This window comes from Astyanax mexicanus, chromosome 4 (genome assembly GCF_023375975.1).
Source record: "Astyanax mexicanus isolate ESR-SI-001 chromosome 4, AstMex3_surface, whole genome shotgun sequence".
Classification (NCBI taxonomy): domain Eukaryota; kingdom Metazoa; phylum Chordata; class Actinopteri; order Characiformes; family Acestrorhamphidae; genus Astyanax; species Astyanax mexicanus.
In genome coordinates, this window is record NC_064411.1 from 41253538 (window position 1) to 41270420 (window position 16883).

The 16883-nt window shown below is 38.1% G+C and overlaps 2 protein-coding genes across 2 annotated transcripts in view; both read left to right on the forward strand.

Moving 5' to 3' along the window:
* LOC103044296 (P2Y purinoceptor 13) overlaps positions 1-16883 on the forward strand; it is a 353924-nt gene that overhangs the window by 111745 nt on the left and 225296 nt on the right. The gene's annotated exons all lie outside the window — the stretch shown is intronic.
* The window catches only part of LOC103022473 (collagen alpha-1(XXVI) chain), a 56585-nt gene that overhangs the window by 17609 nt on the left and 22093 nt on the right, over positions 1-16883 (forward strand). The window contains exons 4-7 of the mRNA XM_022678804.2: positions 7152-7213; positions 8526-8652; positions 13206-13313; positions 14412-14561. Coding sequence (XP_022534525.2) covers positions 7152-7213; positions 8526-8652; positions 13206-13313; positions 14412-14561 — 447 coding nt within the window. The remainder of the gene's footprint in view (positions 1-7151; positions 7214-8525; positions 8653-13205; positions 13314-14411; positions 14562-16883) is intronic.

Consider the following 16883-nt stretch of genomic DNA (forward strand, 5'->3'; position numbering starts at 1 on the left):
TCTGCGCAGATGTTGTTGTTATAGAGAGGGTTTAGCGGTCGAGTCTCGGCTCCTGCGCTCATGTTGCTCCTTTGTGTCACCCTATATCTCAGCCGATTGTAAACGAAATCCCACTGTCTGAAGCAGAGGCTAAACCTGAGTGGCCTCTGACCCTGCAGACATGAGCCTTCTGTCGCCTCGAACAACTGTTTCTTGCAAACGTTGGCGTTCCAGAGACAGCTGGTAGTGTCTAATGGTGCCAGAGTTATGGGGACGATATATTTGACAACTGACTGAATCTCTGAAACTGGACAGTTGTGCATTGAGACACTTCCTGGTAACATAGTTCAGTTTTCTGTAGTCAAAGTAATTAGAGCCAAACATTGCGTTACAAGAAGAGTGGTGACAGCTACCGACACTATGTGTCCAAATATTTGTGGAAACCCCTTTTTAATGTTTACATTCAGCTCTTGTAATTTGCACCTGTTGCTGACACAGATGTGCAAACACACACACATACGTACACATGACTTATGGAGAAGTACCGTATTTTACGGGCCATAAAGTACACTGTTAATAAACGTCTATTTTTATACATAAGGTGCACCAGATTATAAGACACATTTTAAGCAACACTAGTAAGGCACGGAGGTGTTGCCATGTTTCCATTCTAGTTCAAACAGTTAAACAAAATTGAAATTCTTTAAAAAAAAAAAATATTTTAAAGCCAAACGAGCACTGGATGTTAATCCACACAGATTTCTCTCATGAAAACTGTTTATTTGGGTGAGTAAAGCCCTTCTGTTTACTTACAGCAAACTTAGGTTTTTAGAATTTTAGCATGTTAGCAGCAGCACTAGTGCTAGTAAATGCCGCCTATTGGTGCTACACTGAGGAACCCTGAGTGTTTCTTGTTTTAACACGGTAAACATGCAAGCTACAGTCTGATATACTCACTACTCTGAATGCCGAAAGAGCTAGCGCTGCATTAGCAGCTAATGCTAATACTGCTTCAGCCTCAGTGCTGGAGAAACTTCACTAAAACTCCTTTATAACGCTGTACTTCAGCGGAATCTCTTTACTGTTCCTTACAGCCTAAGTGGTAGAATTCATACATAAGACGCACTGTCGAGTTCTAGGAACATTTTAAGTGTGCCTTATAGTGCGAAAAAAAAGGTTACTTCTAATTAAAAGTGGGTAGAAGGGTAGAAATACCCCCAGCATTGAGTGGTGGAACAGTGGATTGAACTTCACTGTTCTCTGGAATGATGGAGCTCCATTCAGTACTTTTTAGATGCATTGGGGGACTTGAGGAAGAAGTGGGATGGTGGTGAATTACCTTCCTGACCATACACCATCCATAACACTTCTGTCAATCAAATGAATGCAATCAAAACTTCACAGCAGTAATAGAAAGCCTTTTCTGGATAGACAGTATAGACAGTTACTCGAGGTAAAGGGGATTTTAATACTGTCCCAATACTTTTGGCAATTTAGTATTGTTTCATGTGGTTTGCTGGTAAGCAAGCTAGTTAACCAGCCTAGAATGATAGACTAGTTGGTCTTTTAACATGACTTACTTGATCAGATTGGGCACTCTGGTGGAGCAGCATGGTCTGGCTGATCATGCTGTTCAAAAAACTTGACAAACTTGCTTGATAGTTTGGTCTGTTTGATCGAACCCAAACAAAAACTCACCCAATGATTGTCAAGAACTGAAACAGTTTTGACCCATCAAGACATAGACTCTGTAATGATGTAGACCTCTGAAGGTGTCCTGTGGTACCTGGTACCAAGACATTAGAAGCAGCTGTGAGATAGGGCCTTCATAAATCATATCAGTCACTGGTTTGCTGGCTATCCTTCCTCAGAGATCTGTTTGTACAGTTTAGTTCTTATCAGAGTCTCTCTGTTTCTTGAGCTTGTCTGTTTTTTCTTCACATCACCATCAAAAACTGACTGTTTACTTGCTGCTAACACTGTCAGACTGTTTGACTGACTCCCCTGGAACCAGAACATGTTTGTTATTTAGTGGTATTAATGTTCTGTGAGAAAAAGATCCGTTCCAAATAGCAGTCAATATTAATTTGATGATGGATTTTGTATTTCATTCTTTGTAGTATTCTGTTTAGTATGTTTTTGTAATATACCCTCATCACTCTTGTTAAATTAGCCTTCATGTAGTGTTTGGACTTGTTTTAGCAAATTCTTACTAAAAACATCACAAAAATGTTTTGAACCCCTGGGAAGAAGACTAAATTAAAATGTATTTTAAGTCTTTTATTTCTCCTGATCCTTGAGAGGCTCTCAGAGGTGCAATTATACGATGTAATAGCAATGTGCTTAAAACGGTTCCAGCGATGATGCTAGACAGGAATGTTTTCGGCATCCAGAGGGAGAAAGCGCTTGTGGAAGTCTGTCCACAACTATGTGAGAGAAAAACTAATGTATGGTGTGTGAGCTGTAATAGTGGGGTAATAAACTGAAGTGTACATATAACAGAAAGCTAAATGGTCCATATTGCGGCAGCGTCCGACGTAGTATCTAAACACAAATACTGTATCTGTCTCTTTAGCCTACCGAAGGTAGTAATTGCGAAAAATTGCGGAATTGCGAAAAATTGTGTAATTGCGAAAAATGAGAAAATTAACAATTGCTGCTTTGCTCTTAAATTCTCGTCTGGCTTCATACAGAGCTTTCAAACTTACCTACCTAACTTACCTACTGATTCACACAGTAATATAATCAGCCAGTCACGTGGCAGCAGAGCTGTACCTAAAATCATAGAGAAAGGATACTGAAGCTTTAGGTAATGTTCACGTCAACCATCAAAAAATATGGAAAAAAAATATGATCTTAAGGGTTTTGAATGTGACGTTACTGTTAATGTCAAAAGAGGCTGATTTGGGAATTTCTAGAAATGTTGATCTCTTAAGATTTTGAAAAACAAAAGTCTCTAGAGTTGACTCATTCAATTTATTTGGAATCAGTAATGCGCAATTTTTTTTCTGGAGTGGTTTGCTTGTGGTGAAAATATGATCTCGTCTTAATCCGAACCAGCTATCAAATATACTTATTTTTAATTAAACTAAACTGCTGATAAGGTGCAGTTTAATCTGATATATAAGCTAGATCATATACTGCTAATATACTGATCAAAAGCTGTCTCTGGTGCTCCATGCTGTTTACACACTGAGCGCAGTATGTGCAGCATTCACTGATTATTGCAACCTTTCCACTTTGCATCTGCGTAGTTGCACAGATATATGCTCTGGATTACAGAATCTTCTCACTATAATTACTTACTTACTCCCTCACCAGACAGCTCTGACCAATCAGAGGAGACAAAGTGCTTGCATGGTTTATTTATATATATGTGTGAAACCAAACCAAACAGAGGGAGAAAAAACGCTTTAAGTAAACAAACGCATCAAATGATTCGGACCATAGAAATGAACTACAGGTGAAAAAAAAAGTTTGCTCTATCCAATTTGTCATACATTTGATTGCATTTTACATCATCCATTCTATAATTTACATTTTAATATTTACTATAAAAACTTGCAACATAAGAAGACATAAGTGCGATTAATCACAGTTTATCACAGAGTATTGTCATGATTAATCTGATTACATTTGTTTTAATGATTAACACTACTAGAGAAAACACATCCACTGAGTGGTTAATTACTGCTTCTTCTTCTTGGAAGAAAATGCTTCTTGTTGATGTGAGAGATCCATAGAAAACGACCAGACTGGTTGGAGCTGACAGAAAGGCTACAGTAGCTTCAATACAGATAACCACTCTGTACAGTTGTAGGCTGTACAGGCACACTGCAGATGGAAGTATCAGAATTTGGTGTTGACAGCATGAATTAATAGACGGATTTGTCTTGGATCAGAAAAAGTCCAGTGAAGGCTGGTGGAGATGTTGAGGTGAAGTGATGTAGGGGATTGGCCTGTTAATACCAGTCATTGTGTAAAATCAGTCTAATGGTAACAGGGTCAAAGGGTTAATGATGACCCTGGAAAGTATCTAGTTCTGACAGTGCTTTGCTACCATGCTATGTGTGACTTCTACATAAATATGACTGTAACTTCATATTTATGTACTTCTTGTGAGGGCTGAGAAGAATTTTAACCATTATACAGTTCAGATTATATGTTCTCTATGGATTCTTTGCCTTTAAGATGAAGTTTGTAGGTTTGTAAACACAGAGCCAGCTCTGAGTTATTCCTCCTTTTTCGTACACACCCCGAGGAAGAAGCTTGTTCTCTTGACCCATGTAATTAAACCCTCCCAGACGGAAATCCTGTCTCCTCCGAGGCTTTTCGGTTCTTGCGACTGGTTTCTTCACCAGTCCCAGACCGATCGTTTGCACAGGCCCAATCATTTGCAGTCGTGCACCAAACCAATACGCACCAAAGATAAGCTCTCTAGAAAAAAAAAATGAATAAAAAGTGGAGCAGGCAAGATGCCACAATGTCATTCAGCCTGGCCTCTTCCTCCGTTTGATTATTGTTGATTAAGCGAAGTGCTTGAAATCTTCTGTTTTTGTTGCAGGCCTTCCCACAAAACGGTTCTGTCTGAGCTGAGCTGGATAATGATTGGATATAATGTTGAGCTGTCTTACGGCCTACATTTTATTTAGTAGCACTCAATTGAATGCGGTGTGACAGTTCAATTTGATGTATTTTTAAAGTAGGGAAAAATGCCTGTAAATGTCTTGTTTAGGAGTGGGCGATATGGCCCTAAAATAATATCACGATATGTCATGGTATTTTTGTGATAACGATACTCTTGGCGATATAATAAAACACTGAATCAAAAAACTGCAACACCCCTAACTGAGATATTAAAAAATCATGATTCTAATAATGCACTCCAAATATCTCCATATATCCAGGAATAAAGTAAAATAAATGATACTGGACAGATATAATCTGTCTCTAGTAGATTTAAAATGGGAAATGAGAACAGTGTAATTTTTTTTTTGTTGCTAAAAACAGCAAAAAACTCGTACCCTGATGTGATAATTAGGGGTGGGTGATATGGCACAATTTCTCAGTGTATAATATCGTTCACGATATTCAAAAATGGTGCCGATATTATTGTGTACGATACGATATGGCACACCCCTAGTCTTGTTAACATATTATTTTTGTGTTCAGAGAGTGTTTAGTAGAGTATATTTTAAGGGAGTGACCCAATGTAACATAATCTAACTAATCACAAGCTAACATGGTAGCTTTCATACAGTAGTACATCACAGAACGCTGTAATACACTGTACTGGTGCAGACGTACTACATAAAAAAATAGGACTACTAAGGTACCACTATGTACCATATTATAAAACCTAATGAGATCTATACCATTTTAATTTGGAATATCCATTCAATCTTATCCATGTAATATCTAATATCTAAGTAAACGATTATCATGTTTTTAAGCACTCCACTAAAAAATATACATTTTCTATTTCTTGCTTACTGGTAAGTTTACCAAAGGGTAAACTAAATATTACAACCGAAGAGGACCTGTAACAAAGCCTTGAGGTACACCATCATGTATACATGTGTGTGCGTGCGCTTAAGGCACACTCTTAAAAGAAAAGATGCTACAAATGGTTCATTGGCATAGAAGAACCAATATTTTTGTTCCATAGAAAATAGATAAAAACATTTATGATCAAGATATCTGAGTATATTTACCATAGTATAGTTAAATAATATGAAAAATGGACAGTGGATCTGAAATATTCATTTTGTGGTTAACATTTTTTTGTGGTTAAACTGTTTTGTGAGGCTAGTGAAACTAAGATAAGATGCAAAGATGTCTTTAAAAGGATAACATGGTGTTGTTTGAGATTTAAAGTCAAGACTTTTAAAGGGTTACTATGATATACAATAAACAAAAGATAATTATGTAATTTAAATTTGGAATTATTCTTCATATTGTGATTCATCCTCTGAGTTTTTTTTTTAATAATCTAACTTATTTACTTATTTTAAGGTCAATTGATAAGTCTTTCTGAGAATATCATGTACAGTTAAAGTGGGCCTGCTAGAGAGTCCAGAGGTTCCCCATTATGAACCTGAATGTGTGTTTAAGGCACACTCTTAAAAATAAAGGGTCTGCAAAGGGTTATTTTAGTGATACCATTGAAGAACCATATTTGGTTCAATAATAACCCATTTTTGTGCGTTTTATTGGTTCTTTTGTTAAGCCTTTAACATGAATACACTGAATACTACTGAATAGTACTGTACAGTGAATAGAAGTGATGGGAGCAATATTTAATATTTATATATTAACGTGAAAGGACTCAATTGTCAGACTTTTTAAAAAAACGGTGGTAAGCTGTGGTTATATCAGTACTGCGCTTGTTTATGCAAGTGTTCTGGTCAGCTCTGGCTGGAACGTTGGCATCGACCCACACCAGCTTGCCAGAAATTGGCCTGAGGGATGAAGACCACATGGGGTTTGTGTGGGTGAGGTTGGCACAGCGGGCACTGTGTGTGTGTGTTGCCACAGTTGATGTCCACAAGGAGGAGACTGCCACAGGGCAGACAGACGGAAAACAAGCCCTCGGAAAGTGAGCTTAGGGATGGAGCAGTAAATAAAGGCGATGGCAGAGGAGGAAGTGAAGGAAGAGAGAGAGCCTCTCCACATTTGAAGGCGTGTCAGAGCTGGAGCTTCTGACGAGAGGGCTGATTTAGTGCTGGAATAATACAATAACGAGCTGTAATTTGTTGTTTCAGTAGAATGTTAGCTCAGGGGACTCGAATAAGTCATTCATCTGCTGGCACCGTGGTCGGCTTTCACTCACTGCTGCCGGAGAACATTCCTCAGAACAACACTCTGGCCCATCCAATATGGTGTGTGTGTGTGTGTGCTTGTGTGAGTTAACAGGTTCTTTACAGTGGCTAGCTGTATATTAGTGGCTAACAGTTAGCTAAGTGCTATTAATTCTTCATGGTGTGGGTGTTCCCTAGACATCCAAGACATAAAAGCACTGATTACTTAGAGCCAATATAAAGTTGTGCATGAATCAAACATCTATGCTAATTGTTCCTTTGTGGGATATATTTGGCAATAGCTTGGAGGATAATTTCAGTGCTTTGAGAAATTAAAACAAATCTCTCTCTCCCTCTTTTTCTCTCTTGTAGAATGCATGAACTGTACCGGTTACAAAGACTTGAGCAGTCGACTGAACACCATTGAATCTAAGGTAAGAAAAAGCCCTAGATCTGATGAGTAATATCTTCGTAATGACAACATGAGCTGAGAAAACAATAGACATAAAGTGACACTAAAATGTAAAACTACATGTAATACATTAGCTGGCAACCCTGTCATGAGAGGCAATGTATGTGGTACTAAGGCTACGTTCACATTACCAGGCCGAAGATCTCAGATCTGTTTTTTTCATGGCTGTGTGAACGTGCCAAATCAGATTTTTTCAAATCAGAACTGAGCCACTTCCATATGTGGTCCATGAATGTGAACGATCAAATCAGAATTCATTAATCTTTTTGCTTTCACACATGCGCTACATGCTTCTCTCTCATTCCCACACATCTCCTGGTGCAGCTATAGCTGCAAAAACAGCAAAAGCAAACCACCTGTCCTTTTTTCACCTCCTCGACCTGAACATGAACTTCAGACCAGTGTTTCTCCACTCCAGCAAAAGATGCTCCACATATGAGCTGCTAACAAACGCATCCATTTTCCTTTATAAAGCTACGAGTCATCTCTCAAATATGTAGTTTTTTGTTGGTGGTGAAGAAGGGGACGTTTATACACGTATCAATGTGCGCATGTGAGGCATTTCAGGGACAGATTTGTTCACATTACACACAGATACAGGGCACTTACATTTGTAAATGTAAACTTTTAGGATTTGAGCCATGTGGCTTGTAATGTGTATATATATATATATACAGCTCTGGAAAAAATAAGAGACTACTTAAAAATGATGAGTTTCTTAAATTTCACCAAATTGAAAACCTCTGGAATATAATCAAGAGGAAGATGGATGATCACAAGCCATCAAACCAAGCTGAACTGCTTGAATTGTTGCATCAGGAGTGGCATAAAGTTATCCAAAAGCAGTGTGTAAGACTGGTGGAGGACAACATGCTAAGATACACAGAAACTGTGATTAAAATCCAGGGTTATTACACCAAATATTGATTTCTGAACTCTTAAAACTTCATGAATATGAACTTGTTTTCTTTGCATTATTTGAGGTCTGAAAGCTCTGCATCTTTTTTGTTATTTCAGCCATTTCTAATTTTCTGTAAATAAATGCTCTAAATGACAATATTTTTATTTGGAATTTGGGAGAAATGTTGCCTGTAGTTTATAGAATCAAACAACAATGTTCATTTTACTCAAACTTATACCTATAAATAGCAACATCAGAGAAACTGATTCAGAAACTGAAGTGCTCTCTTATTTTTTTCCAGATCTGTATATATGTTGCTGGATGTAAAGTATTTACAATATAAGTGTTGGTGTGTTTTGTGGTTGTTCTTCAGATCAAGTTATTACAAATAGCCAGACCTCAAACCCCACCCATTAATAATCTACCAGAGGGCTCAACCTACAACGAGGTGGACACACCAAACCCCACCCCCATTGTACCCCCGCCCTTCTGGCAACCAGGTAAGACAATTGTAACAGATCACTTGTCATAATTTCTCATAGAGTATCAAACTCATTTTTCTAACTCCAGAACGTGAGCTTCCTGAGATTTGTGGCTACATCCGAGCAGAAAGTAATTGCTACAGGAGCGGAGGAGTAATGACATGTTGAGTCTGTGATATGCTATTGCGTTGCTTGGAGACAGGAATAAAGTATAGTCCCATTTCGTTCGCAGCCAAAAGTCTCCGCTTGGTGTTTAAATCTTGAATGTGTGCATTTTTGAGCAGGTCAGGGTGCGAGTGCTGTTCCAGATATCCAGGTGCAGTGGTAGGAAGCGAGAGAACTACTTTTCTGTGACATTTCCAAGCAAACATTCCATATTTTTTAGCTTTTCTCTGCTTTATATAGCCATATTTCAAGGGGAAATGATGTATTTTTGGAAATTGGATTGAACTAAAAATGATGCTTGTTAAGGTAAAGTAAGGTAACAACAAACTGATCTACACTGACAATAAAGGACCTTTAAAGGTTCCATTGAGTGAAATACTTTTGATTACATAAAGAACCATTATTTTAATAGAAATGTGAGAGCATGAGAAACCACATAATGGTCTAAAGAACCTTTACTCGATTTCCAGTTTTAACCCAGTTAGCACACCGACCGACCAACATTAAAATATGGTTGAAATCTGGTTGAAATAATGTCTGCTGGGGCGCCGAGTGGTCCAGCGGTCTAAAGCGCTGCCACTATGAGCGGGAGGTCACAGGTTCAGACCCTCGCTCATGTAACTTTGTCATCAAGCTGCCGGCGCTCAGAGGGAGGAAAATTGGCCCTGCTCCCTCCGGGTGGGTAGATGGCGCTCTCTCCCCACATCACTCCTATGGTGATGTCCGCAGCACAGGGCGTCTGTGAGCTGATGTATCAGAACCGAGTCGCTGCACTTTCCTTCAAGCGCGCTGGCTGCTCGGCAATGCTGCATCAGCAGCAGCTCGAAAAGAAGCGGTGGCTGACTTCACATGTATCAGAGGAAGCATGTGTTAGTCTTCACCCTCCTGGTGTGTTGGGGCATTACTAGTGATAGAAGGGGGTCTTGGCTGTGTAAATTAGGGAAAAAATGGGAACAATTAATACAAAAAATAAATAAATAAAAAATGTTGCTTGAAACAGTGTTCAAACGGTGTTTAATGTTAAATGGTTGTGCAACCGTTTTGAATTAGCCTTTTGAATTAGCATTTTGTATTTCATCACCATACATTTTCAAAAAGCGGTTGGGTGAAGGAATTAAGAAGTGGTTTTACTTCCATTTGCAGTTATGCAGTAATTGCTTTTTAATTGGGCATCAATTCTTCACCATACCTGTGAAAATGTTCATGTTCTATTAGTTTTACTGTTTTAGTTTTTTTGAAATCAGATGTTGAATCAGATTTGTAGTGGTGGATAACATTCTTTTTTATACTCAGATTTACTACAGTGAAGTAAGTTTATTATTAACACTCTATTAACCATAGGATTTTCTAGTGGTAGCTACTTGTAGTAATAAAAGCTTTTAGTTTGTAGTTGTACTGTTCCTACTTCTCAGAGATGTATATTTAGAGAAAGAGTATAAAGAGAATAAAAAATAAAATTTAATATTATTCATTTTTCATCATGGCATACAGTTTTTTTTCCTTCTTCCATACAATTTTGAGCATCCCGAATGTTAAGCATCCTGAATTTTTTAAAATCAACATCAAATCCAACACTGATTCAACCATAATATCAACTTTGATTAAGAAAAAAAATAATTATTACACGTATGGTTCCTATGGAAACAAATAGCATCACTCAAAGAACCCCACCTAACTTGTTTGGTTTGACTTTTCAGTTTGGTCCAGACCAAAATAGCAGGTGTGAAACGCGCCATAAACCACATTCCGCACCAAAGGAACAGAATTTTGTGCAACCGATACAGGTGGTCTCTCTCCTGTTTGTTTCAAGTGATTTTGTGACAGGATACAGGAAGTTGAGGCAGGCTATCGTCACCCATTAAACAGCAGAAAAAGGAAAACAACTGGTGCTGTGCTGAAATTTTACTCCTCTTTATGTGTATGTGACTCCTGTTTCTACTGTAACTGTAGATTAGCCCTTGTTTATAAACCGAAATAAAAGATAAAATGTAAAAACCCTCACAAGTTCATAATATTGAGTCTTATTCACCAACCATTCTTAAAAATACATTTCTTGGTAAAACTCACATACTCAGTTCACAACATTCTTCAGTGTGTTTTTTTTTTTTTTTTTTGAGTTATTACAATTAACAATTCCGCACTTTAAAAGCTCATCCATGAGTCTGACTTTTTGTCTTTTTGTTATTCTTAAAATTCTTCAAAACAGTCTAAAGTCTAAAGTTATCTTATTTTCTTTTTACTAGTTTTTTACTACCAGTGTTTTTTTTACTTGTTTGTTAGGTAGCTTTTATTATATTGCATGTTACAGCATATAAATTATGTGATTTTAGATTTTATTTTGCATTATTCAGTCAAATCTTTGCAAGAAAGTGCAAAGTAATAGTACTTTGAAAATGATTTTTAGTTTGAATTCTGTTAAATTTGATATTAATACTCAAATTTATATCATCGCTGTCAAATGAAAACAAGTATCTCCATTTTTGTTGGTTTTTAGTTTACTACATAGTTTGAGCAGACAAACTGTCCATTACACTGTGCCATAGACCAATAGAAATACTTCAAAATTACCTGAAACAAACTCTTTTTACATTGACCTCCATTGTAAGTTTAGAAGGTTTTTTCTCTCTTCTGTAAAGTTGCTGTTTTGGAGATACTTGTTTTTTTAATTGGACAGTGACAATATATTAAACTAGTTTTAAATTTAACAAGTCCTAACCAGTGTGAGGCAGCTGTAAGGTTAATATCTTTTTAAAGTATGAAGTTTGTGGGAAATAGTACATCTGAGAAGTTCTTTGAGACACTTTTGTGAATTCGACCTCTGGTCTCATTATTTAACTGGTCTACAGTCGTTCCCATTACTTATTACTTTCAGACCTTCAGAGCTTTTATTCTATTTTTTTTCAAGATGAGATTCAATTTCAAATAAAAGCTTGTTATCATTTGAAGCCCTTCTTCATCATATTGCATATTTACATCTTTATGGGCTCATCCAGTGTTTAATCTGGCAACCCATGCAGGGACTCAGCTTAACTATGTCGAATCCACTTAATGGATTGGAGGTGCACTCCCACAATGAGGCAATATAATAGCTGTTCCATACCATAATATAAAGCACCCATAGCCTGTGAGGATGAATTAGATTGCTGGATTAAGTTTCACTCTATGAGAATATTTTGATATTCCATGCTAACAGTATCCAGCAGGTCCAACATGTGAGACTTACAGCCAGTTTTCTTCAGTTGTTTTGAGGATAAGCTGCTCTGACTGTGTTTTAAAGTTAGGCTGGAATGGTGCAGATATCTTGGTTTATACAGTTCTGTTAGCAATTACTGCTGTTTAAAGGAGAACTCTGGTGTAAAATGGACTTTTGTTGTAGTAAAACATGATAAAAAGTACTTACCTTTGTTGAATAGCACATCTCCGTTCTCCCACAGCTTTCCAAGATCCAGGAATTTTAACAGTTTGTCCAAATACCCTTCAGACTGGGTGACACGGGGTATAATTTGCCCCTATAAATCACTTTTTCCACTGTCATTCAGATCTTAAAGTAGCTCCACACCTCCTTGCTAGAATCTGGAGAGCCCTGACATTTAAAACGAGGCATTAATAACTTAAAAAGTGCACAAGAAGCTTATTAAAAACCACTGTTTAAATCCTATAAGGTGAGCTTCAGCACCAAGCACCACCATTACTGAACTGAAAATAACATAGATATATATATACATAGACTCCGCATAGCCTTCCTCCTGGCGCCGGCTGCTACGCTATGCGGAGTCTATGTATATATAAGTTCTTGTGCACTTTTTAATTTATTAATGCCTCATTTTAAAATCTAGGAAGGAGTTGTGGAGCTACTTTGAGCCTGAATTAAAAAAAAAAAAAAACGGTGAAAAAAGCGATTTATTGGGGCAAATTATGCCCAGTGTCACCCAGTATGAAGGGTGTTTAAACAAACTGTTGAACTTTCTGTATCTAGGAATGCTGAGGGAGAACGGAGGTGTGCTATAGTACATTTTACACCGGAGTTCTCCTTTAACTTGCTATTTTAGGTTGAACCCTGCCCTTGCCTAATCATGGCAAGGTGATGTAAGTTATCTGAGTTCGTACGAGGCCTGATAGTGGTAGGTGTACTTGAAATACATCATAGAAGGCATCACTATCACCCACAGTGGACAGTATAGTGGGCGGTAATGATTGTGACCTGCAACACAAGCCCATAGCATGACTCATCCACCCCCATGCTTAACAGTTGGAGAGGAGAGGTGTTCTAACTGTCGGAATGTGGGATGGTGGACAGCTGTAGGAAGTTCAGGAAGAGTAGTAGTTGGAGCATTAGGAGTTCTTGCTCAGTGGGTGGTTTAAATGCAAGTTTCAGACCACCCTGTGTCTTCACTAATTGTTCACAGGTACCAGGGGTCCCCCAGGGCCAGCTGGACCTCCTGGCGTCCCTGGATCTTCAGGCCCTCCTGGTGCTGCAGGAGAGAAGGGTGCCCCCGGGCGACCAGGATCCTCAGGTAACAGTCATTGTCCACATATTTTCTCTTATGTCTTCATGCTTGTACATACGTACTTGATGCTTGATATGCATACACAGCCCCGAACCCCCAAAAATACACATAGTGGGTGAATTGGCCATGGTAAATTGCCCTTGTGTCTGATGGTTGTGAGTAGTAGCTTTTTATGGACAGGTGCATTGTCTTGGGATATTCTTGCTTTGCACCCAATGGTTTCCCACTGCAACCTAGACCAGGAACAAAGGAATGTATGGGTGTTTGGTAAGTGGGTAGATTTATAGGTAGGTTGATGGGTAGGTAGGTATATACTGTAAGTATTGAACAGTTATACAGTCATACATGATGTAGAACATCTACCTTCAAATGTTGTGAATCTGGTCCAATATGGCCTAAATGTAAAGGGAAACATGCTGTCTAGTGTACAACACCACCTACACGAGTTTATTTCCTCCAGTGAATTAGCTTCCAATACATAAAGTCACCTCATTAATTAAATTTAAATTAAAACTATGTCTGTTAAAATTGGGACACCACCCATTCCCTGACTGATGGTCAACCAACCGTGGCCAAAATATTACTTCAGGGCCAAAATGGCTACTATCCACTAGACATATCCTTAACTCTTCTCTAAGTGGACAAGCTTGGCTTTTGGCTCACACTTTCAAATTCTCAAAATTCTCATAAAATTCCCAATTTTAAATTATCTTGAACATCAGGCAGGTCTTGAGTGGCTCCAACTCACAACTAGGAGAACTTCTTAAAGGATCTGCTGCTCACATAAGCTTCGGTGCTAGATACCACAGAACACCTTCAGAGGTCTTGTGGAGTCCAGGCCTTGATAAAACAGAGTTTCACTACCCATATGTAGGTTAAATACATTCTGTAGAGCTGCAATTATTTGCCAAGATAATCAGTAATGTCAGGGCAATAAAACATGCATAGGAATCAAATAAAACCAATATTGACAGATTATTTGATTAAGAAAACAAACATTTGTGGCCGCATTAATATTCTGAAATGAGTTATATGTAAATGTAAATTGTTGTAATGCAATTAAACTCACTTGAACATAAATTCAACTTTCAACTTTATTCGCAGGTCCAAAGGGTGAAAGAGGCTTTCCAGGTGAGATTGGGCTTCCAGGGCTTCCAGGATCTCCAGGGCTTCCAGGACCTCCAGGACAACCTGGCCTGCCCAACTCCATCCCTCTAAGAGGGGATATATTTCAGGTCAATCAGGATGAAACCGGTAAGTGTGTTCACGAACATTTGTAGAATGTTCAGTTCTTATTTTCTTATGTATGAACAGTATGTTGTTTTTAATGCTGTGTTAAATTAAGCCCACCGTCACAGTGGATGGATGTATTAGCCAGCAAGTGAATGTCTGTTGTTGAAGGTGATGTTCTGTATGCATTTTTCGCTGTGTAGAACAACACTACCTAAGAAGCAGATACAGCTTGCTAGCTAAAACTAGCCAGTTAGCATAACAAGCGAATACACTGAAACGCTCAAATGCTTTGTCCTACCTGGAGAAAAATGAGCACTTTATCTGAGGAGCTCCTGCTGCTGTTCCTCACTGTATGAGTGTTTTTATCCAAGTAAAAAAGAAAAACAACAGCAAACAGCAAATATTCACTCAGAAAAGAGAGGAATGGAATTACGTAATCAGTCCACATCTCAAAGCAAAGTTCCTCCGGTCCCCCAGACGAGTCCAGAATCAGTCCCTGGTACAGAATCATTTGTAACTATGCAATTGCAAGGGATTACTTGGATTTCTGCATAAAATTGGTCAATAAATTTGTTCTGGTCTTCAACTAAGACACAACAGTAGACAAACACAGTCTGTTTAAACTAATACCACAAAAAATAAATAAATAAATACATAAATAAATATTGTGTGGTCTTAGTTTAAGCAGACTGTGTTTGTCTATTGTTGTGAAGATCAGAACACATTTAATGACCAATTTATGCAGAAATCCAAGTAATCCCAAAGGGTTCACATACAGATAAACAAATACACACACACACACCTTGTCTAGTCCCTGTATAAATTATTTCCAGATAAACATAAACATAAACATATTGGCTCCATGCTTAATGCCAGGTGTTGGCTAGTGGGGTATAAAGCCTCCCAATATTGAGATGTAGGTATATGAAAGCTAAAAGCAGGTATATGAAGAATAAAACCAGGTATATGAAGGCTTAAAGCAGGTATATGAAGGATGAAAGCAGGTATATGAAGGATAAAAGCAGGTATATGAATGCTTAAAGCAGGTATATGAAGGCTAAAAGCAGGTATATGAAAGCTGAAAACAGGTATATGAAAGCTGAAAACAGGTATATGAAGGCTAAAAGCAGGTATATGAAGGCTAAAAGCAGGTATATGAAGGCTGAAAGCAGGTAAATGAAAGCTGAAAGCAGGTATATGAAGGCTAAAACAGGTATATGAAGGCTGAAAGCAGGTATATGAAGGCTAAAAGCAGGTATATGAAGGCTAAAAGCAGGTATTTGAAAGCTGAAAACAGGTATATGAAGGCTGAAAGCAGGTATATGAAGGCTGAAAGCAGGTATATGAAGGCTGAAAGCAGGTATATGAATGCTTAAAGCAGGTATATGAAGGCTAAAAGCAGGTATATGAAAGCTGAAAGCAGGTATATGAAAGCTGAAAGCAGGTAAATGAAAGCTGAAAGCAGGTATATGAAGGCTGAAAGCAGGTAAATGAAAGCTGAAAGCAGGTATATGAAGGCTAAAAGCAGGTATATGAAGGCTGAAAGCAGGTATATGAAGGCTGAAAGCAGGTATATGAAGGCTAAAAGCAGGTATATGAAGGCTAAAAGCAGGTATATGAAGGCTAAAAGCAGGTATATGAAGGCTGAAAGCAGGTATATGAAGGCTGAAAGCAGGTATATGAAGACTAAAAGCAGGTATATGAAAGCTGAAAGCAGGTAAATGAAAGCTGAAAGCAGGTATATGAAGGCTGAAAGCAGGTAAATGAAAGCTGAAAGCAGGTATATGAAGGCTGAAAGCAGGTATATGAAGGCTAAAAGCAGGTATATGACGGCTGAAAGCAGGTATATGAAGGCTGAAAGCAGGTATATGAAGACTAAAAGCAGGTATATGAAGGCTGAAAGCAGGTATATGAAGGCTGAAAGCAGGTATATGAAGACTAAAAGCAGGTATATGAAGGCTAAAAGCAGGTATATGAAGGCTAAAAGCAGGTATATGAAGGCTGAAAGCAGGTATATGAAGGCTAAAAGCAGGTAAATGAAAGCTGAAAGCAGGTATATGAAGGCTAAAACAGGTATATGAAGGCTGAAAGCAGGTATATGAAGGCTAAAAGCAGGTATATGAAGGCTAAAAGCAGGTATTTGAAAGCTGAAAACAGGTATATGAAGGCTGAAAGCAGGTATATGAAGGCTGAAAGCAGGTATATGAAGGCTGAAAGCAGGTATATGAATGCTTAAAGCAGGTATATGAAGGCTAAAAGCAGGTATATGAAAGCTGAAAGCAGGTATATGAAAGCTGAAAGCAGGTAAATGAAAGCTGAAAGCAGGTATATGAAGGCTGAAAG